At 38.5% G+C, this 26,483-nt stretch overlaps 1 protein-coding gene across 1 annotated transcript in view; it reads left to right on the top strand.

Annotated features, from left to right (window-relative positions):
* Window positions 1-26,483, top strand: part of SPAG16 (sperm associated antigen 16) — a 435,834-nt gene that overhangs the window by 249,489 nt on the left and 159,862 nt on the right. Inside the window, 1 exon segment of the mRNA XM_009285141.1 lies at window positions 12,351-12,477. Within this exon segment, the coding sequence (XP_009283416.1) occupies window positions 12,351-12,477 (127 nt within the window).

Raw genomic sequence — 26,483 nt, 5'->3', positions numbered from 1 at the left:
TTAATTCAAAAAGAAAAGCCACAGCAGCACTCAAATAGGACCAGAACTTGTAGGCTATTAAGAAAAGAGATTTTAAAGAGTTAAGATTTTTTTTCCTTTATAATTTCTTATACTTTTCAGGAGTTGTGCACAAGTGTTACGGGGTTTTTGGTTGGGGTTTTTTTTGGGGGGGAGGGGGGGGATTGAGGGCTGATAGCTGAGCTAAGTCAGTTTTATAAAAACTGTGGATGTAGTTGAGTTCTCTAGATTTATTCTGCTGGTCTCCTATATAGTTCTTGTTTCAGTTTTTCCCTTTTGTCGGTAGTTTTACAACAGTTGATTTTTTTTGAAGGAAGGCAAGAATTTTGTTTTAGAAACAGTGAAAACCTAGGTCATCCTTCATGCAGTTTAATGGCAACTCTTAGCAAACAGAAGCCCTGAGAGAGTCACTTCTTGTTCTTCAGTGAGACAAGTCTTCTTGTCAGCTTCTGCCTAATTTTGGTAAAGTCACGCAACAAAGTTCTCGCCTAAGCAGATGTTAGAGGGTGGGCTCCCTTCATTTGATAAGCACGAATAGTTGGATCTTTAGAAGTGCCTGAAGTGTTGATTGAAAATCTGTCGGAGTGGGCACATTGTCACTTTTGAAAATCCCATTAAGGATCTAATTGATTATTTAGGCACCCAAAAGCTATATGAACCTGAAACTCTGTATTGTCAGGGAAGTTTGGAAATCTCATCCTCAATGTACAAAGTTATAGAGAATATGGTATGATAGATCTCTATGGGATGAACTCAGAGTATGCTTTGGCAAGGTATTTTAGACTTTAGTGTTACAAGAGTAGCGTTTTTAAAAAATGTGCTGTTATATACTGTTACAGGCTTAAAATCCTATAAAAAGCAATTATTTATTACATTTGTCAGTGACTTTTCAGAAGAAATATGTCAGATCAGCCTCACAGTAAGATACCGGGTTTCAACAGACGATGTGCATTCCAGTATAGCATAGTAAGTTTATCTGGTCTTCTGGTGTAAAGATATTTCAAATTTTATTTTTCATTTTCACATTTCTCATTTTCTGTATTATGTGTGACCAGTCAGTAGTTGTGCATATAATGCCATATTCTTTATCTACTAACATAATCAAGTAGAAGAGTGAAGTAAGTGATGAAAAGGAAGAGAATAAAAGAAAAGACAAAGAAATTCTTCAGGGTACTTGAAATGCACCGTAAAGGAGATCTGAATATTGAGTTTAGATGGCTCACCTTTTCCCCAATGTTTTATTTGAACAGCAGAAACCTAAAACTGTACAATAACCTGTTTGAATAGAACAGTTCTAACATAAGCATTAATATACACACAAAAAAAATTAAATCACATGGCAGTGATCCATCTGTTACCTTTCAAAATCAACAGCAGTAAGATCTTGGATGAATTAACAGAGATATCTAGGTTTAGTTGTTCAGGGTTAGCCAGAAAAGGCAGAAGTTTTACCTGTAAAGTTTTTGTATTTAAAAAAAAAAGGCAAAAATAATAAAAACATGGCAGCTTCCGTATTGACTGCGAAAACAGCACATCGGTTCAGTGCTGATGTCAGCTGATATGATAATTGAGGATAACCCACTGTCACCAGGGAGTGAGACTTTGCTTATTCGGCTGCAGAACTGCTGAGCAGAAAACATGCTCGTACTAGTTCTGCAGTGTTTAATGTCGGCTTAAATGGTTCAGATCTATTTTATTATTACTGAATTGTGCTTATCTGATTATGTAGTACCCATATGCCTTGAGGGAGTAGGAGATAATTGTTTAATAAAATAAGGCTATGGTTTTCAATAAGTGATTTCTGGTGCTCCCGTCTTTAACTGTCCAACAAAAAAATCCCTTAAGGAAGCTTGATTTGCAGAAAGTGCTGAGCAAGGGTTAGAGTCAAAAAACAATATAAGCATCACCATGTACCTTTCTGAACCTGAGTGCACCTTGCCCCTGGATTGATGTCAATAATTCTGGGATAGATGATTATGCTTTCTGTATATTGCAAGGGAGAACCAGGCATCTCAGAGGAAGATTGTGTTCTAGTTCCTGTCCTAAGGACTGAAATGGCATTTTATTCAATATCTATGAAATACAAGAGCTGGCCTTGGAGGGGGACAGCTTCAGATCTTGTCACTCTGAGTGCTGTGACCATTGGCCTGCTGAAATTTTTTTCTTCAGCTATTTTCTTTAGTATTTTCGTCACATAGTCAGACTCGATGAAAAAGTTAGAAAGTTATAGCCATGAACGTATGGTTTAATACATGTGAGTTGACTTTCCTGAGGTAGAGGGAAGAACTAAACCTAGATTTTGAAATTTGATCGAGGAATCTAGGGTGCGTGCTCCTGCATCACATTAGGAGTGGGTACCAATGCACTTTATGTGGGGTCCAAATCCCATAGGTATATGTTACAGATGTTCTGGGAATGCCGGCTAAGTTGACTTCCTTAGAGTAGGGTTAACAAATTTGTTGTTTCTCACTGAGTTCAGATTACAAATTGCTAAATATTGTCAGGATAAAAATACTTTAGACCATTCGCAGACATCGGTCTTTTACTGATCTTTATAAGCAAGACCAAGGTTTTGTATATGACCAAGACGGTGCTTGGAAAGGGCACTTATTAAGATCTAGGTTTTGGATATAAATGCCTAAATGTTGTTCCTGTCCCATGACTTTCAAAGTCATTTTTATTGACCTGATTCAGACCTTGGGAAAATATGGCCCTTTTCAAATGTAGAGTAATCCAAAGTTGAAGCACATAAAAATGCATCTCACTTCTGAAAAATCTGGATTTAAAGTGACATGCTTCTGTTCAAACTAAAGTAGCTGAAATAAATTATCAAAGTTGATTTGCAGCCCAATTTCAGTGGAAAGTGAGCTTTTGCAACAGCTGTTGCCATGAGCTGAAAAATGCCTGGTGCTGCCAACAATTAGGTGTTGACTAGTGAGATTTTAAAGATACCTTGACAAGGTACAGAGTTCAACCGAGCCTACATAGTAAAAGGTAATGAAGAATATATTACAATCTGGTATGAAAATATATGTGCTATATTGCAAAACTTTTAATCTCAGCAGTTGCCCTCTTGGAACCGACTGCAATGTACTCCTTGCCCTCCTGAAGACAGACCTGGCAACTGCAACCCTTTTTCTGCTGTTAGGGTGGCCATGGTGTGCTGCCGAAGCATTCAGGCTTCTCTGGCCTCCCTTGCTACTGTGACTCGATCCAGAATAGCTACACATGAAAAAATGGTTGTTTCAATTCATGATGATCGCTTGTTGGTGTCTCAGAGATAGCTGTGGAAGTACTAATTTCTGTTGCTAGTTTTAGGCTGAGTTTGGCAAAGTGATACGTCTTTTGGTCTTGGTTCAGCTGAACATTTAGGAAAATACTTACATTTAAAGATGTGCTTAGTTCCAGATCGCATCTGTAAAGGATTCTACAGTGTCACTATATTGCTTTAGAAATCAGTTTGATCTTGTAATTGTGGATACTGTTCTTCTCATACAATGACACTTACTTCAGGTGCGCACTGTGATTATATAAGCTTAATTATATTGATGTAAAATCATACCGTTAACGGGGAAAGTTAGAAGAAGACTAAACCATTCTTAAGTAGAGCTCTTATGCCTTATTGTTTTATCTTTCCTTTTAAAAAAATTAAGCTTCACACCAAAACCCCTTTATCTGGAAGCAGAAAATAATACAAATAATAATACTTCTTACACAACACTTTACTTGTTCAAAGAAATGTAAGATATTAAGAAGCTAAACTTTCAGTATAATAATGAGCAGATTCGTTATTCATGTTTCAAGCCAATAAAAAAGGAGATAGATTATTGGCATACACTGTTAGTTTTTCACATCTTCTAGTGAAAGCCTAAGTAGAATATTATTAATTCAGTAATTTGCACTTTTCACTCATACAAAACATATAAAGCTATTGTCAATCATATTTATTATTCTCAATGTTTATCAAAATAGATCGTGGTTTTAAGTAGTATTCGAATCACTCAAAGAACATAATGTAATTGTTTATATTTCTTTTTTGTCTACTTTTGCTAGACATGGTACCTGTGAAAGTCTTGTTTTGTAAAATCCAACCAACCACTATCTCTGTGCGCACTATGCAGAAACACGCACAATAATCAATGGTAGAAAATAAGGGCTCTCATTATTTCTCAGGCTAGCATCAGGCAGTCAAGTCTATGTTCAACACCATAGCAACCAGTGTGTCCTTAAAACTTTGCCTTTGTGCTTTTTGTCTGAGAGTATTTTTTTCTCAGAGATATGTCTTAGTAAGCTGATCAGTATCTCACTAGGAGTGGAAGTTTCCACACACTCAATAAATACACAGCTTCTACTAAAATGCACATAATAGAGCTCTTCCAGAAAAATAAATATGGTGTTATAACTGGCTACTTCTCCAGTAATACATGTTCTGTTACATAAATTACAAGGAATTGAGACAAATACGCATTTTAATCCCAAAGGTAAGGCATGAAGTTTTGCAGCCTCTTTCTCCCACATTTATAGAACACTATTTCAAGGACTGTGATTCTTTGGCTGTTATCTTATTTCACTGCAGAATAGAAATCTGACTGGAGCATTGCTTTCTGCTGGTTAATTATAAATTTATTAGGGGAGTTTTGACCAAATGTCCCTCACTATTAGACCTTGCTGAATCTGAAGTTCAAGCTATTAGACTTCATTTAATGTAATACATTGCCCTCTTTTTCTGTTCTGCATTCTTTGGTTTTTATCTTATTTCACTGCAGAATAGAAATCTGACTGGAGCATTGCTTTCTGCTGGTTAATTATAAATTTATTAGGGGAGTTTTGACCAAATGTCCCTCACTATTAGACCTTGCTGAATCTGAAGTTCAAGCTATTAGACTTCATTTAATGTAATACATTGCCCTCTTTTTCTGTTCTGCGTGTGCTTTTTTGTATTTTCTGTGTTCTCAGGTATGTTCAATTTTCCCTTTCTGGGCATTGTTTGCCAAAGAGGCTCTTTCAAGTTACAGAAATAGGACAAAGTAATTTTTAGAACAGCAAAATATGTAAGGAGGCAAGGTCCCTAGAGGTGAAATAAATTTCCAACGCAACACAACAAAATAGCTTTCCTGTTCTGTTTGGATGTTGCTGTTGACTGAGTAGCTTGTTAACAGCACACAGATGCGTAAATGGTAGCAAGGCTGTGCACCGCTAGTGGAGGTGGCACCACAGAATAAGAGAAGCCCATATTTGTATTTTGAGTTGGAGGAAAGGTTTACAGACAAGCTTATGGGCACACTATAATGGACTTGCTTTTGGCCCACATTCCTCCTGTAGGTAGATTTTAACACTTAAGTGGTGCTTGCAAGATTGAACCCCAAAATATCCGGGACTAGGCTGGGCTGGGGAGCACTCAGTGTGCTCAGACCTCATAAAATGAGATCCAAAGTTAAGGGCCAGTCATGCTCAGATGTTGCCTTTCAGTTTTCTCTTAGAGTTTTGCTAAAAGGGAGGGCTTGCAATATACGTTAGACAAATTCAGTCCGGACTGTGGGCTTACCTGAAGGTGTAGTTGCATCCCGTGTGAGCACAAAAGCCTGTCCCGCTGGTGCAAGGTGTTCCTTATACAAGCAGGGCCAGAAGAGGACTGTGACTACAATTCCCACTTGCAGTAGGGTGGTATCTGTTCACCTACTAAATCGCTGTAGTTTTTATTACTGATTTCAGCAGGAACTGAAGCAGGGCTGGTGACGGTTTTGTTGAGTCTTTATAAATTGGTGTTAAAGGAAAGCTGCCGTGCTCAGTTCAGCTCCTGAAAAGTAAGGGGAAAAGAACTTTGCTAAATTTCAGAGAAGAAATCTGCACTCTGAAAAATAAACTGCTGCAGCCTTTCAAAACTTATCAAGCAAGACAAAAATGTAACTATTAAAGTTGACTTATGTCCTTTTAATTAAAAGAAGCAATTTGATCCATTTCAGAACCTCCATGTTTTAAGAGTATGACTCCTAAGTTCTCATGTTTCTCAAGGAGGTCTAAGAAAAGGATGTAACAGTATTTTATTGCAGACTTGTAAACCTGCTGAGTCAGATGAGTAATGTTTGTTTATATACCTAGAAAATATTAATAAAACATTTACATCATGTTTGGGGTTCGTTCTTCCTTGGCTAAGTCTTCCTAGTTGCTAAGCCTTTGCTTTGCTTTTGGCAGAAGGAGGAGGAAAAGGACAGAGGAAGGGAAAGGATTGCACCCTTGAACTTACCAATTAAGTCCATACCGCTTCAGAGATCAGTTTCTTTTTACATGCTCAATTTACTGTGCACTAAACCAAAAGCGTGAGCTGTCAGGCTCCTGTGGTATTCAACCTGGATCTAATCCTGCTCCTACTGACATCAGTGTCAAACCTTGTGTTGCTTTCAGTGGGAGCAGGACTTAACACACCATGCTTGTTGATTCAGCCAGCCTTACCTGGCCGAGCTCAGAGCAGCCTCTGATGTGAGTGATGACAGCAAGGTTTAATACTTAATCCTGCTTCTACTCACTGTGAATTTAAAAATTGTAACAATTAAAATTATCTGAAACCAACAATATAAAGTGATTTCACATGATTTAATAACTTAAGAGTAACTCTGCAAACTGACCCTTGATAGAGAAACCCTGACTTACAGCTTCTTTTAAATTGGGGCATTGCTCTTTGTTTTGCAGAGCACTCAGATTGCAAAGGTTAAAACAATCCATGAGTGCTGAGTATTAAGATAAATTACACAGAGAAAGATTTAATTTATATTTTCTTTCTAAAAATTTATAAATATTTTAGAAGAAATGTTTACATTTTCACAAAAACAGTAGTAGCATATACTTTAAAAATTCATTTTCAAAGTGTCACACGCTAGTTTGAAAGAGGGCACAAATGAATGTTCACAATTTGAAGAGAGCTTCATTTTATTGATGATAAATAGTAATTGAATGAAGAGGCTCATATTGACAGCATCATGCTGGCATATATCTTTTCAGAGGCAAATGCATGTTATAGAGGAAGTGTCCCCACATGTCAATGTCTTATAAAATGTGTTACATTTAGTGAAATAATGGGTCAAGAAAAAAAATTATTGTCATAAATGATGGTAGGCACTTTTTTCTGAAATACTGGTAGTTTTACATTCTTGACATGAATAATTGGATGTGTCATATGTGAAGCTACCTAGAAATAAAATAGACGTCATAAAATGTAAAGACATGATAGAATGCATTTATAACAGCATAAAACAAACTGGCATTTTAATGTCTTAAGCCAGCCCATTTGCTATACTTGCCCATTGATCTTGGCTAGAAAAGTTTTATGCTTAATTTAAACATATTTTGGAGATAAAGCCATATAATGGGAAAGCAATAGGATTTGTTTTTGTCAAAAGTATTCTTCTTTTAACTGTTACAATTATATCACTATAACAGGATTGGAGGCTCGTTGTTGTGTGACCTTACAAAACGTCCTCAGAAATGTTGTTGTCCACCTTCATAGCAGGCGACTTTCTGGTGTAATTTACATTGACGTTCTACCTGTTAGTGATTGCAGGTCACACAGAAGAATGTTATTCAATAGACATGAGAAAGGGTTTAGTTTAGTGTTTGTTCCGTGGGATGACTTGAGAGAGTAGTTGTTGGGAAAGAGAGTACAGTTTGAGAGTGTTTGTGCATTTAATGTATTCCTTTGGAAGGCATGTAAAAAGATGGTTGGTAGAGGCACTGACCCAAAAGTACATGCTTAAAATCTCATTAATTTTGATTGGCTGTATAGGTGCTTTTAATTACCATGCTTGAAATGATATTTAATATGGCATGGCAATAAAACAAGTAACTATGACTACCTAACTAATCACTGAAATGGTATCATCCCCTACCCCCCCAATTTTTCCAACTGGAGCTGAACATAGAAACCACATGCTTTAAAAAAAAAAAATCAAGAAAGTAGGCAGAGCTTGTCCTGTTTTCATAGGATTGCTAGTAAGCATGTGTTGGGTGTTGGGTGTTTTTTTAAAAACACTTTTAAATAGCAAACAAATTGGCAACATGTAATCTCACTTGTTGCTCTGGTTTGCTGTGCGTCTTTGGAAATGAGTGCTAAGCTGGTGTGGAGCGCTGCAGGTTGTCCAATGCTTTGTGCCCTGTATAGCCTTTAGCAAGAAATAAGTACCAGGCAATTGTAGAATGTTCCCATCAGGGCATGCCGGCTTGTTGTCCTTACTGAGTTTTAACTCCGTCTGTGCAGATAGGAAAGTATACAGGGTAAGAGAAATCTACCCACTATCTGTATTTTCTTTTAAATTATTGTACAGTTGTTGAAATACCTAACTAGTGCATTATTTGTCTGCTATTGTACATTAGTGTAGAGACAGCAGCCTGTTAATAATCAGCGAAGTCTTATGTGAGTGGAAATGTTTCATATCTTCTCTTTTCAATGCAGTTTTACTGAAAGCCCTTTTGAATTTGAATGAACAATTCTGTAATGTGATTCTCAAAAAAGAAGTCTCTAAAAAGTTGAGCAAGTAAGATTTTCCCATCACTGTTGAGCTAGTGATATCAATAATGGTATGATTAATTTAAATGCCAACATTCATGGCATAAGTGTGCTTCTTATGACTATAACAGTCTGTCCATGTTTGTTTGAATCTGTTAAGAAAAATCGAAACCTGGTGAGGTAGAATAAAGGCTGATTTATTGATGGGCGTCATTACCTTACCTGGATTTAAGGGAAGGGAAATTGACTTTATAGAGAAAAAGATAACACTGAGGATAATTAGTCATGAGTCAAGAAAATGTGTTAACTTATGTTTTACGTTGAAAAAGTAGTAATAACATGGGTAAAGGATGAGGGTTGGAATCGGTATCTGAGATGAGGTTCAGAATGCAATCTGCAAAGTACTGAACTACTGAGCAGTATTTCTACCATGGCATCATTTATTCAGGACCTCTGTCTCTGGATGTGAGCAACAAGAGTACTGCAAATGCCTAACCTACTATTCATAGATGATTCCCTCTCTCTTCTGAACTAAAAGGTTCAGAGATAGTGAAGTTTATATCCATGAGGCTATGTGTTCATAATGAGAAAAAAATATTAGATAATGAATGTTGCTACAGATTTATTCTAGTGTAGATAAACTTGAACCATTGAATAGAAATACGAGCTCCCATGAAAAACAGGATGATGCTCTACCCTTAATATCAACTTCGTTTTGTGGAAAAAGAACATCTAAATAAAATGTTCCCCTTTCTGACCAAAAGATAGCTTGTATACAAGACAGTCTTGCTGAAATTATATCTCAGCTGGAAGGAAAGATGAGTTTATTTTGTGTAGCAGTTGGAGGTTCTTAGAAATATCAGTCAGTCAGTTACCAGAGTGGTAAATTAAATCTTGAGAGCCAGAGCTCACTCATCAGTACGCAATGATATGGAAGTGGCAAGGAGAGAGAGAGACAACTGCATCAGGTCTGGGTGTTTATGTTCTTAATGGAAAAGTACAAATCATTTCCTTCCCTTCTGCTGCTGTCATGGTCCATCACTTTAGTCCATTTTCACCTTGCTAAGGGATTCTGAATGGGCCTTCCTGCTTTGGCACCTAATTAATCTCTCACAAGCCTGTTCTTGCAGCCTGTCTGCCTGGGGTGGTCTATATCTTATGTCAGTGATTCACAAACAAAATATTCTTTTTTTCTTTACTCTCCTTCCTTTTCCTGTATTCTTTCACCCCAAGCCCCCTTAAGTAGGTTGAAGATGATGTTCTCCCCCTGCCTTTGAAAAGGACATACATACGTCCTGTTATTACAGGAAAATATCCCCTTTTCGTCTAGTGAAACACTGTGGTATATAAAGTTGTCTATGTTTTCAAAACTAATAAGGGCACACAAAAATACACAGCAGGATTTTGCTTGCCAGAAACTGTTCAGCAACTCAAAGTCCTTACAGTGTAGGAGGCAAGCAGGAAATCATTGGTCACTTTTAAAAAATGGCATACCTATACACAAATAAAAGTATATGATCTGAGATGAAAAAGGCATATTCTGTGGTGTAAAACATTACTGTGAGACTGTGAAACAAAAAATTATTTTATTGAAGTTATTTTACTGTCATATATCAAGTGATCATGAATATCAGATATCTTGTGCACCGAGCTCTAACAGCCACAACACTTTATGACTAGTTTAAAATGAGTCCTTGTGATAAAATAACACATGTAGTCTATATAACAGATAATACTGAATAGTATAATGTATTATCTATAATAGAAAAACATAGATTCTGTAAAATGATACCAGTGGAGTTTAATATTTCTTTGAAATATATTTCCTGGATAATATTGCTACTCAGAAACAACTTCTCTCCCTTCTACTATCCCTTCTGTAGGGACAGACTTGGTGTTCAGCTCAGCGCAGCATATGCATTTCAGTCTGGGAAATGGAAAGGCATTAAAATAGGTCTGAGAAGTCACTTTTTAGATCAGTGATCAGGGGTAGAGTCCATCAAAACCCTTTAGCTCTACTGGCCTGTAGCTGATCTGCAGGTACTGATCTTCTGTGCTGTTGATACAAAACCTGCAAGAGCTCCAAGAGTCTTCTGGTGACATACAGGCAGGAAGAAAAGGAAAAAAAAAACCCACATCTTTAATTCCCCCTGCTGACAGTTTCCTTAATAAATATTGTAAGAAATTTCTCAGTTAAGAGCCACCCAGTAATCTAATTTGCAAGCCCCAATGATATATTCAGCAGCCAGCTCAGGGGAGGTGTGTTTCTACTGTCAGAATCACATGAGCAGGGAATAAAATTCTGAGCTCTCACTGAAAGCTGTAATAATTTATGATGAGTTGTTGGCTTTTATTTTTTCATACTATTTTTGACTCAGCTGAACAAAGAGGATAGAACTGCTACTGACTTTACATTGATTAGGTTTTTCCATAGCATGCTCACCTACCTGTATGTTTTCACAGGATATAACAATACAAACACTGCAAATTCATGAAGCTTCATGTACATCTAAAGAAATCATAGACTGAAACCCATATCAGCATGGCTGACTCTTGTATACAGCCATAATGAGTGGTGAATGCCAGTTCATTTCAATTGTCTCCCCTCTTGACATGCTTGTGTAGGAGTTAAGCTTTTGCCATTCTGTTCAGTTTGAATAATCCCAGATTTGTTTGTTGCCTTCTCTGTTGTCCTGGTGAGGCATCCTTGGGCTCTTCCTTCTCTTCTCCTGGACTCAAGTTTAAGGAACGTTCTTCTCTGGTGTGCATGCAGAAAACAAAACAGAAGCCAAAAAGCTTTTCTAAGATCATAGCCATATAGCCAACGTCAGGCTGTTTTGTGAGAGAACTGATTCTCTACATCAGTGTCATGGTGGTTGTGTTCTATTCCTTACAATTGGAAAAGCTTCCCCTCTTGTGTTCCATCTGTATCAAGTTCATATGCTGAACTGAGAAGGATCAATAGTGTTGTCTCAGAAATTAACTTACTAAAAGATAAGAAAGCAAAACAAAAACATCTAGGGTATTACTTCATAGCTTATCAGCTGGGAGAAGGCAGGATAGTTGGAAGTCTTCAGCCTTGAAACAACTTCCAGAACCATGTCACAGAGTAATTCCATCTGAGCTGTGGTCAGTTCATTGTAAAGATTTTGGTGCTTGGGGTTCACCTCTGTTCTCTCACATCTGCTTTAAGAACTTACAGCTTATAATGGCTACTGGTGGGGCTTCTCTTCTGCAGCGAAAAGGCCTCTTGGGTGTCCACAGTGACAAGACTTTACCCTCAGTGAAGAACTCCCAGACATTGCTTAGTTTCTATAAGTCTTTCTGCAGACCTTGAGAAGAAAGTCAGGCTGCCAGCACTCTCTGGCTTTCTTCAAGGTGCATGTTGGCATGGTGCTATAGATTTCTTAGACACATTGTAAGCAAGAAGGAATAAGATATCTTTAAAAAGGAAATGGTGCTGTCCCTATCCTACCTTTTCATCCACGTTCCTTTTAAATTCTACATCAACAAGGTTTTTGAGGATGCACCCAGAAAACATAAAGTGGTGCTTTCATTGTTGCTCCTTTCAATTCAATCTTTTAAAACCCGCTTCTCCATTTCTTTTTACCTTCCCACTATAGCCTTCATTACTGGGAAGCAAACACTAACTGGTTTGGGTTTTTTATTTTCTCTGTGGTGTAGTGTTTGGGTGATGAATACCTGTCAATGTTCATTTTTTCTAAAGAGTAACTAGGAAAGATACATGAAACGTGTTACTAATTTACCTAAACTTGTCTCTTGTTCTTATTATCCTGAATGGCAAGTGCTGTATTTCTGTTATTTTCTTTTGCAGTGAGAGATGCAGATATACAACGTGTGGCCATAAAGACTCAGTCAATAGCATTGAGTTTCTTCCGTTCTCCAACACTGTTCTCACTAGCTCTGCTGACAAGACTTTATCTCTCTGGGATGCCAGAACAGTAAGTAGTCTTTTTCTTGGTCTTTCTTGAATTCAAGCAAAGTGATGGCATGTATGGTGTAAGAAAAATGAAAGCCAGTGTAAAATCAAAATAGAAAGTAAGGGTGATGTGGTGATAGAATATTCACTAACACAGCTATTATCTTCTGACCAAAAATATCACCATATAACTTTTCCTTGACATCTGAAGTAACTGAGTCCTCACAGTGCAACAAATGGACATGCGCCGAGATCACTGAATAAACAGGTAGACTTAATTAGGTGGCGGTGGTTTTAGCAGACTGCACAGCTGGACACTGTGCTGTATCAGTTCAATAGACAGAGCAGCTGAAGGTCAGTTTTGTCGGGCTTCTTTTGTAGGTGCTGGCATGTGCTTTAAGTTACGTACAAAGGAAATGGGGGAAAATGCCATAGGAGAAACACAAGCTGCATATAAGTCTAATATATTTATTCTTCCTCTAGAAGGGATCCCCCCCGACACCTAGAACTCACTGCTGATTTCTCAAGAAATATGTATTATTTTCTCCATATCACTGTAGGTAGCGTCAGAAACTCTGCATCTCTTCCTTTATTCTTCTCTACTTTCATTCTTTGGTATAGGTATAAATGGGTTTAGTACATTGGGGAGTGTATTTGTCCCTGCTGCTTTGCAGACTAAATATGTAAATTCTGTTCAAATAGAAGATGAGAGCAAGGCGAGAGGAATTTTTTTTCTCTTTCATCAGAAAATTCAATAATTATTGTTGTTGTTGTGGTATTTCTCATAGAGCAACTTTTGAAATTCTCAAGTTGCTACTTCAGTTGGTATTACGGTCACTTTGCATTTCACAAACAGTGTAAAGATACAAGATTCCAGCCTGGAAGAGAAGATTGTATTCATGGAAGGGATTTAAGAGGAAGGAGGCAAAGAGCTATTGCTGTGTATTAATAGGTATTGTCATCAGAGCTATACAAACATAGGATAAGAAAAAATGACATGAAAATGACAGTGGAATGTTTGAGATGCTCATTAGGCAATTTCTATTTATGCATCATAGAAACAGACTGAATAGAAGGTCATTTAATAATAATCCTGGGCATAAAGCACAACAAGTTAAAATGAAGCCAGTCAAGACTCATTGTTCTTAAATGCGTTGGTTTGTAAGAATATTTGATATTCAAATATGAATAATTCAAAAAGAGAAAAAATATTGAAATACAATCAAAAGTGAAAAACTCAGTGGAAAAATAGATTTCTGCTTTGTTTTGTTTTCAATAAATCCTGCAAGGAACTTTATCTTGCAAATGTCTCAGTAATCTCCTGTTCATAGCAAATTAACATAATTATAAAAGAGCTTTCTTTGGTAAACGTATGGAAAAAGCCTGCCCAATTTTCATTCACCAGCACTGTTTGTCAACTTTGGGTAATTTTGCTAAGATAGGAAAGACCTTTTGTGAAGAGAAAACATTGTATAATGCATTTTGTGGTGTATTTATTCTGTTGAATTGTTTCCCTGTTCAGTGGGAAATTTTGCAGATTTCAGATACATGCCCACATTAAAGCATCACTTTAAGTGGTGAAATCACTGTGAAGATGCTATCTCCCTCTAAATACTGAATGATATTAAATGTTCCCTCCAGAAAGATGAATGATTTTCTCCCATTAATTTGGAACAGAGTATTTTCTCACCTCTGTGAGATCAATTAGCATTAAGGAGTACATTTAAGATAGTTTTAATGAAACATGAAAATCATACTCCAGTTTGTTTTCTCCTAAATTAGATTCATATTATTAATCATATCTTGCTCTTCAATCATTAACTTTAGTCAGCTCTCTATTATTAAACATAATGGATGTAGAGAACTGTAAGTCAAAGAGGTGCAAGTTGAATGGACAATGAACTCTGGATTTGGGGCAGAATGGAACATAAATCTTTGTAATTACTAAGCTGAAGCTATAAAGCAGCCTTCAGACTTTCGAAACACATGACATTACTTTTTTCTTTTTTTTTTTTCTGGATAACATAAGGTCAGATCTAATGGTTAGAAAAATCTACAGCGCATTGACTGTAATTTTAAAACTAAGATATATATTGCCTATAGGGAAATGAGAACACAGAAGGATGAATAGTATTAAGATGATTATGGCTCTTTCCAAACATTCTGGGAGAAAACACGGAGTTGGTGTTGGATTTGGAAAGATACGTCCTCATACCATGCCAGACTCCCGGTAGATAAGATGTATGAGACGGAGGCTGCAATTCATTAGTAGGAATTTCTTGCCAGTAAAGCTGATGGCTCTCATGCCAAGATAAGCTGGAGAATTTATTTCTCTTTATGCCAGTTTCATAGAAAGACAAGCATATTCTGGCTCTTCACCAGAATATTTTCTCGCTGACACATCAGAGTGAGCATCTCTACTCATGAATTGCAAAGTGTGTCCAATGATAAATGTGAGAGGTGCAAAAGGACATGAGACCCCAAGAGTACAAGTTCACCTGCCTGGGTTAATTCTTCTCATGATAAGCGGTCTGCCACTCACCTGCGTCTCCCACGTTCTGATGAGTAATTTCTTGGGGCTAGTCAGATTTGTCTGGATAACATTTAAGCCAAGCTGAATCTTTGCTCTTTCTCAGACAGATAAAATGCCAAATATTTATACACTTAAATAATTAAATAGAGGAAAAAAAGATACTCACATTTTTCATTCTACATGTTTGAAACGTATTGATTTAGTAACTATCTCATCTGCTTTTTGATTTTTGAAATGTCAGGTTCTATAACTGGCTATTTCATTTTTTAAAAAGTTGTGCAGTGACTGTCATTTAGAAGTCAGCATTCAGTAGTAATGCCCTAAGGAATGTGTCCGACAAGGATTTGGGAAGACTTGTGTGTGTACTTAACTGGACAGTCCCATTCACATCAGTGATTCTATTCTTGTGAATGAAGTTCAGCACATGCACAGCTCTGTAAAAAGTTAGATTCATACAATGATCTATTTTTCTATTTGATTTTGTGAAATACTAAGCATTTGAGATATTGTTTGATAATTGTTGCCCATTTTGGTCTCTACTGGTCACTGATATCCAAGTGCTTGTAGTTTAATTTGTTAATTATCCAGGATATATTTCTGACTTTATACAGTGTAGCCCAAGCATTTAAGACAAGCCCTGTTTTTCTGCATTCCTTTTGCAGAAGACTGCTGGCATATAACACAAATGAAAGGATCCCATTCCCAGCCCACTCTCAAACTAATATCCCTGATATCCAGACAGGAAGGCATCAAGCATGTCAGCTTTTTACTATTTGGGTCAAAGATGACTTAAATAGGGGTAAGACAGCACAGCAGAACAGTGACCAGATGCAAGTTCTAGCTCTGTGCATCAAATTTTATCCTTGACAGTAATTTGTGGCCTGAACAGCACAATCAAAAGTTAGAAGCTCCAAGGTAGTGTGGTCTTTGATTAATAATGCAGGCACCAGTCTCGGAGGAAAAAGGGAAAAACAGAATGACATTGTCCAAAATCCTGCCTTAACAGCAGCAAATAGCTCCCAGTAATGATAACTCATTCTCATTGAGCCAGAACCTGGCTGTGGCCATCATACTCAAAGACTGGTGTAAAGTTTCCCCCTGCCCCAAAGCGAGGGATGGGAGTGGGAATCCAGGCAGAGCCTCCTTTCAGGCTCATGCAGGGGTATTTCTTCATGGGCGTGAAGAAATTGGTTCTCTCTTAGCCCCTGGAAGTGGTTCATGAGTGTGGTACAGCCACACTTTCTATAGTAGGGCAGGCTGGACTCTTAGGGCCACATTACACTCAGAGAAACACAGTAGGAAGAAGTAGTCAGTGAAAAGAGCAAGAGGCAGCTGGGTGTTCTTTTAGGGCAGGATTTTTTTCTTTAAATGTGGCATTGGATAAAAAAAGGTCTTAATGTACAGCCCTTTTTAAAGCATTATTTCCTAATAAATTGAGGCTTCTGTACTCATGATGTCTGCTTATCATTTTCTGCTAATAGCTTTTGAATGTTAGCCAGGGTTTGATAGAGTTCAAGTTTCCATGCAATTAGGTCTCTGGGCAACAGCAGGGAAACCCAAATGAATGCCCCATCTGGTAGGAGAAGTGGCAGTGGGTGCTCAGCCCTGCTGTCAGGCACCACCTTTCCTGTGGTCCACAGCAACCCCACCACACGTGTTCTACAGAGTGGTTACAGGCAGTGGTGGTAAGATACTGCCTGGGCCTTTTCTTTCTTGGCTTTTCATGATCTACCCCACAGACTTTTAGATCCTGAAATGATCTGTCTGTGAGTTCAAAGAAACAGCAGAGTAAATGCCCAAGAATTTGGGGCAGTGTAATTTGCATTTTTGCAGTCTTGCAAAAGGCATCTGATTTAAGGCATACAGATCATTTAAGGACAGTGACTATTTAAAAGGGCTTTTCACACTGTGTCCTACCAGAGAATAAATACTTACGTACACCAGTTTTTGAGCTCTCTGCGAAGGTTGCCAGCTGTGGTGCAGCATTTTAATTATGAGGGCTTAGCTGCTTATGTGTTTCATATGGATGTAGAATAATTACAACGATGCTGATCTAAGCTTCAGTCTTGCAATTTTTTCCTTCACAATACAGCCCGTCTTCCCCCACCGTGTGACGTCTATGGCATGGGACAACCCTGCTGTGGTTCCTGTTCCAACTAGATTGTGCCTGAAAGCTAGTTAACTCTTACTTGATTAAATTCAGTGGCATTGTTCCAAACTAGTAATTTCCTTAGATAACCTTTTTTCTTTCTTCTAATGAAATTATCTTTTAGACCACTTATTTTTCAGTGTTGGTTTTGTCAGAATTCAGTAATTTTCAAATTAGTAATTCCCTAAAATAACCTGTTCTATTTTTGTTTCTTCCAGTGAAATATAAATTACCATTTAGACTACTTGTTTTTCAACATGGATTTTGTCAGAACTTTTTTGTCAGTAGCTTTAAAGTATGTGGGAATATCCAGCTTTTTGTTGGGGTGCTGCCTATCTGTGGTGGGTGCTTTTATGCCTGTGTTCATTTGGAGTGGATATTCACGAGGCAAATTCAGGAAAAATGTCAGAGTATTTAAGGATCAGGTGTATGAGACAGGCACAGCGCAGCCAAAGGGAGTCACTTTGAAAGCTGATCTGGTTGTCTTTGCATTTTTTGGCCTAGTCCAGTTGATTTATCCCCCAGTAAACACCTTAGACACAAAATTATCAGTCAGAATATCCTCAGGGTATTGGATTTGTCAGTTTTATTTGAACCCTTTTGAGCTCCTGAGGACCAAATTCAAGAGCTGGGTGGACAGACAGGATGGGCCATTTAAAAAATCTTTGACAGGCAGTTTATGGTTCAAGTCAATCCTTTTCAAAAGTAGGTCAAAGATTGAAGTGGTCAGTATTGGAGACGAAGAGCTCTTCCATGCAAACTTCAATCTCTTAGTGTAATTGAATTATTTTGCTGTAAATAAGGGACATGCAAGGATAAGTCCAGTTCCTGGCATGAAGTGTAACAAATTTTGTGTTCCTGATTCTGTTCTACGTATTTGTAAATAATGGGTTCATATTTTAAAACCCCCTGTCTTAATATGAAAAGGAATTTGAGTCACAGTAAAATATGAAATCAGGAACAAATAGCTATGAATACAGATTAGGTTTTCTCCAAGAAGTAATATCACAAAAGACAAAAGTAAAACTTGAAGAGGTTTATATTAAATCTGTTTGGGATGCTTTCCTAGAGACTTAGAGCCATTTTTTTCAAAACCAAAAATATGGCTGAGGAAAAATGCCTTCATTTCCTTCTAACCTTGAAAAATAATTGGAAAAAAACTTGATAAGGTCACTGTCATTTTTAAAAATGCTACATTCTGACTTTTCTCCAAAACAACTTCTGTGGAAAAAGGCAGATTAAAATAAAATATTTCAAATAATGAGCATATAACTCTGCAATTTGGATCAGTTGACCCAGATGCAAGCAAGAAAGTGTCCTATGTTCTTGTTTTGCTGTGGGTTTCTTTTCTTCCTGAGAGGCAGGAAAACCATTGCCCTTCAAAATATATTTGGCTGCTGTCCCCAGAATAACCCTCAGACTGGAACTATGACTGTCTTTCATTTGGCCTGCCATTACTGACTTGTCCCTCCTTTTTCTTGCCTTCCTGACTTTGCTCCCAAATCAAACCATTAAATCCAAAGTTTAACAAACTGTATAATCAGTTGCTCTCGTGGGCTTTTTTCCCTGTTAAACTAGGTTTAAATTAGACTCTAAATATTTTAGATCAGACAAGTTACCTTGTTCTGCAAAGCTCCAGGTGAATTAGTGGCTCTTAACAGGTTATAATTACTGTTTTATTAAGCTGTTCCTGTTCATTGACATGCCTGGGCCTGTCCACCGGATGTCAGAGTCCTTTTGCCAGTGGGAAGGCAGCCCCTTTTAACATGTTATCTTCCTCTGCCTTGTCTCCACAACGTTGAAAACCTACGTTCTTACTTCATTTCAAGGAGAAGTCTTTGAGGAGACAAGACAGTTCTGTATGTTAAAGCTTAATATCCATCTTGACTCCTAATTCATGTGAAAGGTATAAATGGCTTTATCTTGGCAGTGATGTAGTTAGTTAGATTAAAGTAACACCTTTTCATCATGATGTTCACAGTCATTTAAGCTGCTACCAGAGAAGAGAGCAACAGGGTCCTCTGCAGCCTGATGATTTCATTCCTGTACTGTCGTGGTTTCCCCAGGGGCTCTGCCTGAGTTTCCTCCTGTAGCTAGAAGTTTGCACCCTTCAGGCAAGGCTTCTTGCAGTGTAGCCCAGCCTGGTTTTAACTTGCTGTGTGTCTTAGAGTGAGCCTTGGCTCCTTTCTCGTATCATTGCCTTTCCCATGGCCAGAGCAGTCCTCTCATCCTTCCCTAGCAACCTATAGGTGTACCTGCCTTTGAATTCCTGTTTGCTGCCAAGCTCACAAACCTCCCAGCACACCTGATTGCCCACCTCCCTCCCTCCTCGCAGGTCACTGCAGCCACCCTTCTGCAGGTTTTTGTGCCTTTCACCAGAGCTTCTGTTCTGGTTTAAGGCTCTTTTTCATCCATGTGCTGTGTTTCCCTCACATTCCCCAGGGTGGTTCCCCCTAGTCTAATGATGGATGATGGGGAGGTGCTTTTGGCCGTGTGTGTCTCCGCACTAGTTTCTATTTACTCATGCCTTACCAGCTAGGGGGTTGCTTCTGGCAAGGCATTTTGGAGTGATGTAGTCATGTGAAACACACGCCTATAACTACAAATGAGGGACATCCATATTCCAGGCAGCAGGCCATGCAATTCACAGCTCCACTGACAGCTCCCTGTGATGTATCACTGACGCTGATGTGTTGCAAACTTGCAAGGGCAGGCAGAGAGGCAACAGTGGAATGGAGAAGGCTATTAATTCAGTACTGATTGAATCAGATTCCATCAGTTGTAAAATTAGAGTGGATCAATTTTCAGTTGCCACTGGTTATCTTAGAATATTAGTAGTAATTAGAGAGCTATAAATAGATAAATTTAAAATATTTGAAGTTCTAGCCGGGGGAAAAATCTGGCTTTAGATTTCAGTAAACCCTTAGATAGCATGGTTTCTGGCGTGCCATACAGGGAGTGGGTTCTGTCGGAGTGTGCAGTGTAATGGCATTTGGCTGTGTCACTGATTATTTAGAAATGAATTGAGAGAAGCAGGCTGTATTCCTGCCTGGGCAGCAAATAGATTGACCTGAATCTGAACTTCTTACCAGCTGCCTGTGTATATCTATAAAGTGTGTACAAGATATATTGCAGTAAGTATGAACTTAATTTTTATGTCGCCAGTGTCACTTTGAAACAAAATGGGAGTAAAGTTCTTTCAAAGGCTTTGGGAAAGGCCTGACTGCAGAATAACATTTGCATTGACTTCTTGGTCCTAAAACTCTAATTAAATTATTGATTATGAAGCTGGCTGCTTTCTTAATAGTTCCTAATGTAACAATTAAAGCAAAGTAAGTAATTAAAAATGAAAAGATCAGTCCAAAGTACAATCTTCAAAAGGTCATTTTCAACTTAATCGCTTTTTTGAAAGAGGCAAGAATAAAACAAATGAGTCATTAGTAAAAAAGCAATTTAGCGTGTGTATGTGTGTAATAATGTTCCTACCAGATTACCACTGGCCACACAATACCTAAATTAATTAAAAATAATAGCTAAATTTACTTAGTTGATATTATATTAACACCTCTCTTCCCAGACCAGGCCTCCATTGTGTGAAGAATGATAGTAGGTACTTAGCCATAGCATGCTTCTCTGGACAGCTGATAACCAAGGCAGAAGCCAGAGCTTCAGCCTATATTAACACCTCTCTTCCCAGACCAGGCCTCCATTGTGTGAAGAACGATAGTAGGTACTTAGCCATAGCATGCTTCTCCTCTGGACAGCTGATAACCAAGGCAGAAGCCAGAAGCTTCTGCCAGAGAGCACAAAATTTCAGTGAAACCATTATGTTATTATTTAACATCATAAACAATGCTTTGTACTACACAGACCATTTATTAGCAGCTTTTTTATAGGCATGAGAAGTAAAGGGAAATTTTTAGAGGTCAGCCAAGTTGGCCCATGGATACTTATAGGTGTGAAAGGTAGCAGGGAGGAAAGCACAAAGGTGTTTGCTGGAAAATTTTCGAAAGACCACTTAACACGTCACCTTTGACAGAGCAGAAATGAGAGGTGACACTGGAGGATTTAAGAACTGATAGAAAGTTTGGAATCTACAAGCAAAAAATAGTCACTCATAAGCAAGGTACACAGCCAGGCACTGTTCGCCTTCCCCTGAATGGAGAACTACTGAGTTTCATACTGATTGTATTCTGTACTGTGGGCTTTTCAGAAGGTGCTCGTAATGTTATATGAAGTAAAATCAGTCACAGCTTTTGCATCATCTCTGAAATTTAGCTATCATGTCCTGACAAGCCAGAGAAGGAAACGCATTTGAGATGAAAGCTCTATTACAAATACTTTACCCTCTGCCACAGGTCTTTCCGTATAAAATATCTAGCTTACATATCACTGCAAAAGTAGCTAATTGGCGCAATAGTTCATATGTATGAAGACAGCCTGTTCTGGAGCCTGTTATAAACGTAGTTCAGTATCACCATACTGCTTGCACATGCAAGCTAATCGGAAACTAGGCCAAACTTTGAAGTATGGATGTGGAAATTTGCTAAGCAAACACCTGCCCATATTCAGCACCTCCTGTGCCTGTAGAACATGTGTATTCCTGTGCACACGGAAACTCATTAAATCATGGGAGACAGAATTCAGATAAGCATGTGCATCAAAGAAATACATCTCAGGGGTATCTGGGAGTAGTCTAATATTGTGAGCTTTATAGACATTTGGGGAACTGAGCTCTCATGAATTACTGTGTACAGCAACTGCAAACACTTTCTCTAGATCGTAATTGTTGTGCTTGCTACAGTTAGATTCTGCTTCAAGACATTTGCTCAGAACCAAATCCTATTCTTGATGAGGCAGTGGGGGGAAAAATTACTGTGCTGTAATAGAATATGCTGTTCAGGTTGTATGAGAAATAGATAAATCTGTTAGCCTTTTAAGTTAAAGGCATTACATCTTAAGTGCTCTTTTTCCTTTCCACAATGAATTGTGGAATCTTCTTTCCTCACATATTAATTGAGGAAAGCAGATCATAGCCGTGAACCTTTTATGAAAGCTCCTCTTAGTGGATCAGCATGTCCGCCTCTCCACCTGCATGCCTACAATGCTCTACCATGTTAGGCTGAAGAAAAGGAGTGGGTGGTTTGTTATCTTTCCTTTTATCTGGATTCCCCACGAGCTGTTTTTATGTGCTACTAAGTACAGAGCTGCTGTTCTGTCAGATTGAAGTAAGGCGTCCGGACACACTTGTCTACACAGAATATGCTATGATGGGTTTTTACTTTTCAAATTCAATTACACTAGACTCTCTACTCCAAGCATGAGCTGTTACATATCAAGCCATGTATTCCACTGTCCCTTCCCAGACATAGCTGTAAGAACTTAAGTTTCAGAAGTCTGATGACAAGGTGACCAGCTACACGTTCTCAAAAAGATCTATTAAAAAAAAGAACAAACCCCAAACCTTACAAATCAATTTCCTTTCTACGAACAATGACATTGTGAAGTAAGTAATATATTTTCAATAAATAACTTTCCAGTTTGGTAAATACTGAATCAAAACGCTGGTGGTGAATCAATCTGTTGCTTTGATTACTCTCTTCTAACTGCTACTGCATGTGTATAGATTTGTTCCCATTCTGGTTCCCCACAGCCTCAGTGGGTGGCTTCTTTAGACTTCCCGTTCACGCATCCTTGTCATAATAGCAAAAGAGATACTGTCTGGGAAACGGCTTGAATTGAAAAACAGGCAGGCCTTTGGGATGACTTCAGCTGTGTGTTCAAAAAACTAGAATTTCAGAGCTTGCAAGATATTTGCTTAAAAAATATTTTCTTGCTGCTTCAAGAAAGCTTAAATAGTCAATTTTAAGTGTCATCTGCAAAGTAGTTGAGGGTCCTAGTTTTGAAGAAAAAGCTGTAGGCTGTCAAATTGGTTTTGAGTAGGATGCCCCATGCAGTGTCAATGGGTAGTGAAAGTTTGCAGTGGTAATTCATACTTCAAACATTTCCCATACGATAGAATTTTTGTAGTACATGTTTAATGTACAGAGAACTGCCAGACAGTCAGAGGTTTAAAACAGTTCTATGCTCCGATACCCCCAAGGCAACAGCACGGAAAGGTGTTGTTCACATTTTATGGTCCAAGGCCAAAATGCAACTTTTTTATTAATTATTATTGAATTCAGCTTCCATATTTATAAGCGTGATAAACAGTTGAGGACATTTTATGTTAAGAGGCAGCGTGGTTGGTCTAAGATGAAACTGATATGAAATTTGGGAGATGCTTTTTCTCTTTCTCACACAGCCAGGAATTTGCTTATGAGCAGCAGGCATATCACTTCACCTCTTTTCCACCTTCCCTTTCACCCTTCTTGTTGATGTAGACTGTAGCTTAGGGCTTGAAAAAATAACACTTTAAAAAGTAAGAGTCTTGCCATCTCACAGTGTGCTATGCTAATAACCTAAAGATGATTCAGCTGAAGTCCTAAAATACAAACATACTCAATTCTCTCTTTCTGGAATCTTTTTCTCTACTCATGTCTTTGGGTTCATTCTGCAGGAAAGGATTAAATTGATGCAAATGAGAGATAGACCTGATTGCTAAAGTGGTGGAGATGGAATGAAAAATATATGACAGTTGTCCTAAGAAGGAGCTTCAGGTGTTGTACAGTATTGATCTGGACATGGGGAGACATTAGCATGGGCTATTGGAGAGGAGAAGCAATGAGGCAGCACCTAATTTGTGTTGTACAGTTCTATTTAAAGTTGCTCCAGTAGACTACCCTGATGGGATTTCATATTGTCTATAGAAATAGAAATGCATGTTCTTTTGTTGTCTTGTAGATGAGGTAATGTGACAGCATTGTTATTGTGAAATTGTCAAAACTAGTAGTGACTCGCTTCATGGTGAAATGTCTGTGCTGGTACCCTGAGAATCCCAAGTGTCCCCTCTCTGCAGCAATGAATACAAGGCAGTGCTAATTACATGCTGTAATTTATGTGAAGCAACTAAAAGAGATCTGTCTCTGTCACCGTGCTGGTCTGGACTTTCCTAACAGGATGGTATTCCAATCAGTGGTGTGAATTGCTGTGTCATTCTAGTTAACAGCCAGGTTTTCTTGCATTGTAACATTTGCCCAGGCTCTTCATCTGGAGGCAAGCTCCTCCTCAGAGTGCTGTGGGGTCGCTTACAGAATTTCCTCTATGTGTTTTCTCCTCCTGTGTTTAATGGTATCTCCTTCGTTTTCTTAGAACAATTAGGCATACCTCAAGGATGCACATTTATCAAAGCAGTCAGCACGCAATTCCTCATCCCTACCATAAATCCCAGTCACACACACTTATCCCATGCCAAATGCAATCGTGAGTGCACTAATCCCTTCACAAATGCTATGTTTGGATGCTTTGTGTCCTGCTTTCCTGGCAGGCTGAGGTCCATCAGCTTCCTTTCAGGAGTGCAATCTCAGAGCCCCTCTTTGATTGTGAGGTGATTTCAGAGCTAGGGCAGAAAAACAAGCTTCAGCAGCAGCATCGTTGTCGCTCAAGTTCAGATGTCTGGCAATACTTTGCTGCAGCACTACTAAAATTAATTGTTTTGGGACCTAATGCGTCCTGGCACCAACACAGGAGGAACGAAACACTGCCAAAAAGGTACCACCAGTTGATCCCCTGAGAACTGACTGTTCCTGCATCACTCAGCATGGTTTTCAGGACAGAAAGGATTTGCCGGTAAACACTGGTTTTATAGTTTATTTAGCTTTTCATTTTCTCTAAAAATAAATATGTAATTATTGCATTCCTGTTTTTCCTCTTTTGTGGCTCAAGCCCAGCTTCTCTGCCTCCAAGTGGGCTTCAGGCCAGTGTTTTGCAAATGATAGTATTTTACATGCCAGTCCCTTACTCAGCTGATTGTTTCTTTCCCCTCTCTCTCCTCAAAAATGTTTTATAGAGAAGCAATAATCTTTCAAAAAGAAGACATTTCTCACACACAGATTGGAAACACTGGGACAAAACTGATAGGCGAGATGCAAAATTTAGCAATGTGACAAAGCCTTTGTACGTAATCTGCCTCTGTTGGTGACTAGAATAAATATCAATGGTCCAATTTTCCACTGTGAACAAGCTCAGAATGGGAAAGGAGGTACTCAGTGATGTATGCTGATATGACTGTGCCACAGTCCTCCTTTCATTTAAATCCCTCCTATTTTATATTAGGTTTGTGCAAAAGCAACAAAGAGTTTCTTTAGCAAGAAGCCACAGAAGAACAGGAGTGGTCAGGACTAGAGTAAGGCCAGGTGGGACCCTCTGCATGTTGCACTCCAAGATCTACCCCAATCCTGCTACCAAACCTGCCCCTGTTTCCAGCCCCATCCAGTAATGGCATGCAACTGGTTTTACGAGTTGAGATGGAACCCTAGAAAGTTGAGTCTGGGATTCGATGCTTTTTGGAAATGCAGGTAGCATGTCCACCTGTCTCAGAGCCTGTGCCTCGGGAAGTATGCAACCTCTTGACAAATGCCCTTGTGTTAACTCTACTTGCCATCTATTTTGAAGTTTATCTTTATAATTGTGACAATTACAGACTTCTGTAATTTTTTTTTTTGTTTGCCTTCTGTCTTTAGTGAAAACTTGCATACAGTCACACAGTTTGTATTTTAACCATGATCCTAACCATGTTGGTCCTGGCCATCATGCTCCCTCCTTTGGTTAAGTAAGAAATGGAGAGACCTGCCCTCACTGGCTCTGCAGCATTTGGGAGACCTCATGAACATGCCTTGTCAGGCATCTTCTCCCACCAACACCCAAATTGTCTCTGTTGCTCTCCTGCAATGCCACCATCACACAGAAGGGCTATGGGGTAACTTAAAGTGAGACCTTTTCACATAAGAAACTTGGGGCCTAAGTATTTCATTTTCCACAGTTAAAGTGGAAAGGCTTCAGTCGTATTTGTAATGAGTATAATTTGAATTTCAAAAAATGTCAAGTTCCTAGGAAATAGGATAGGAAATGCAAGATGCAAAAACAGAAAAAAAAAAAACAAACCACAGTTTTATCCTGGGAAAAACTGTCTAACATATTTGAATAATTTTGGTTTAGGGACGGGTTTTTTGTGAATTTGGTTCCTTCTAAAATCTTTCCTGTCCAAATCTGGAAAATGGATGTTATAGAATCATAGAATAGTTTGGGTTGGAAGGGACCTCTAAAGGTCACCTAGTCCACCCCCCCTGCCGTGGGCAGGGACATCTTCAACTAGATCAGGTTGCTCAGAGCCCCGTCCAACCTGACCTGGAATGTTTCCAGGGATGGGGCATCCACCACCTCTCTGGGCAACCTGTGCCAGTGTTTC

Source organism: Aptenodytes forsteri, unplaced genomic scaffold, assembly GCF_000699145.1.
Source record: "Aptenodytes forsteri isolate BGI_AS27 unplaced genomic scaffold, ASM69914v1 Scaffold264, whole genome shotgun sequence".
Taxonomy (NCBI): Eukaryota; Metazoa; Chordata; class Aves; order Sphenisciformes; family Spheniscidae; genus Aptenodytes; species Aptenodytes forsteri.
Note: the sequence above shows the minus strand (reverse complement) of the source record. Positions and strands in the feature narration are given on the sequence as shown.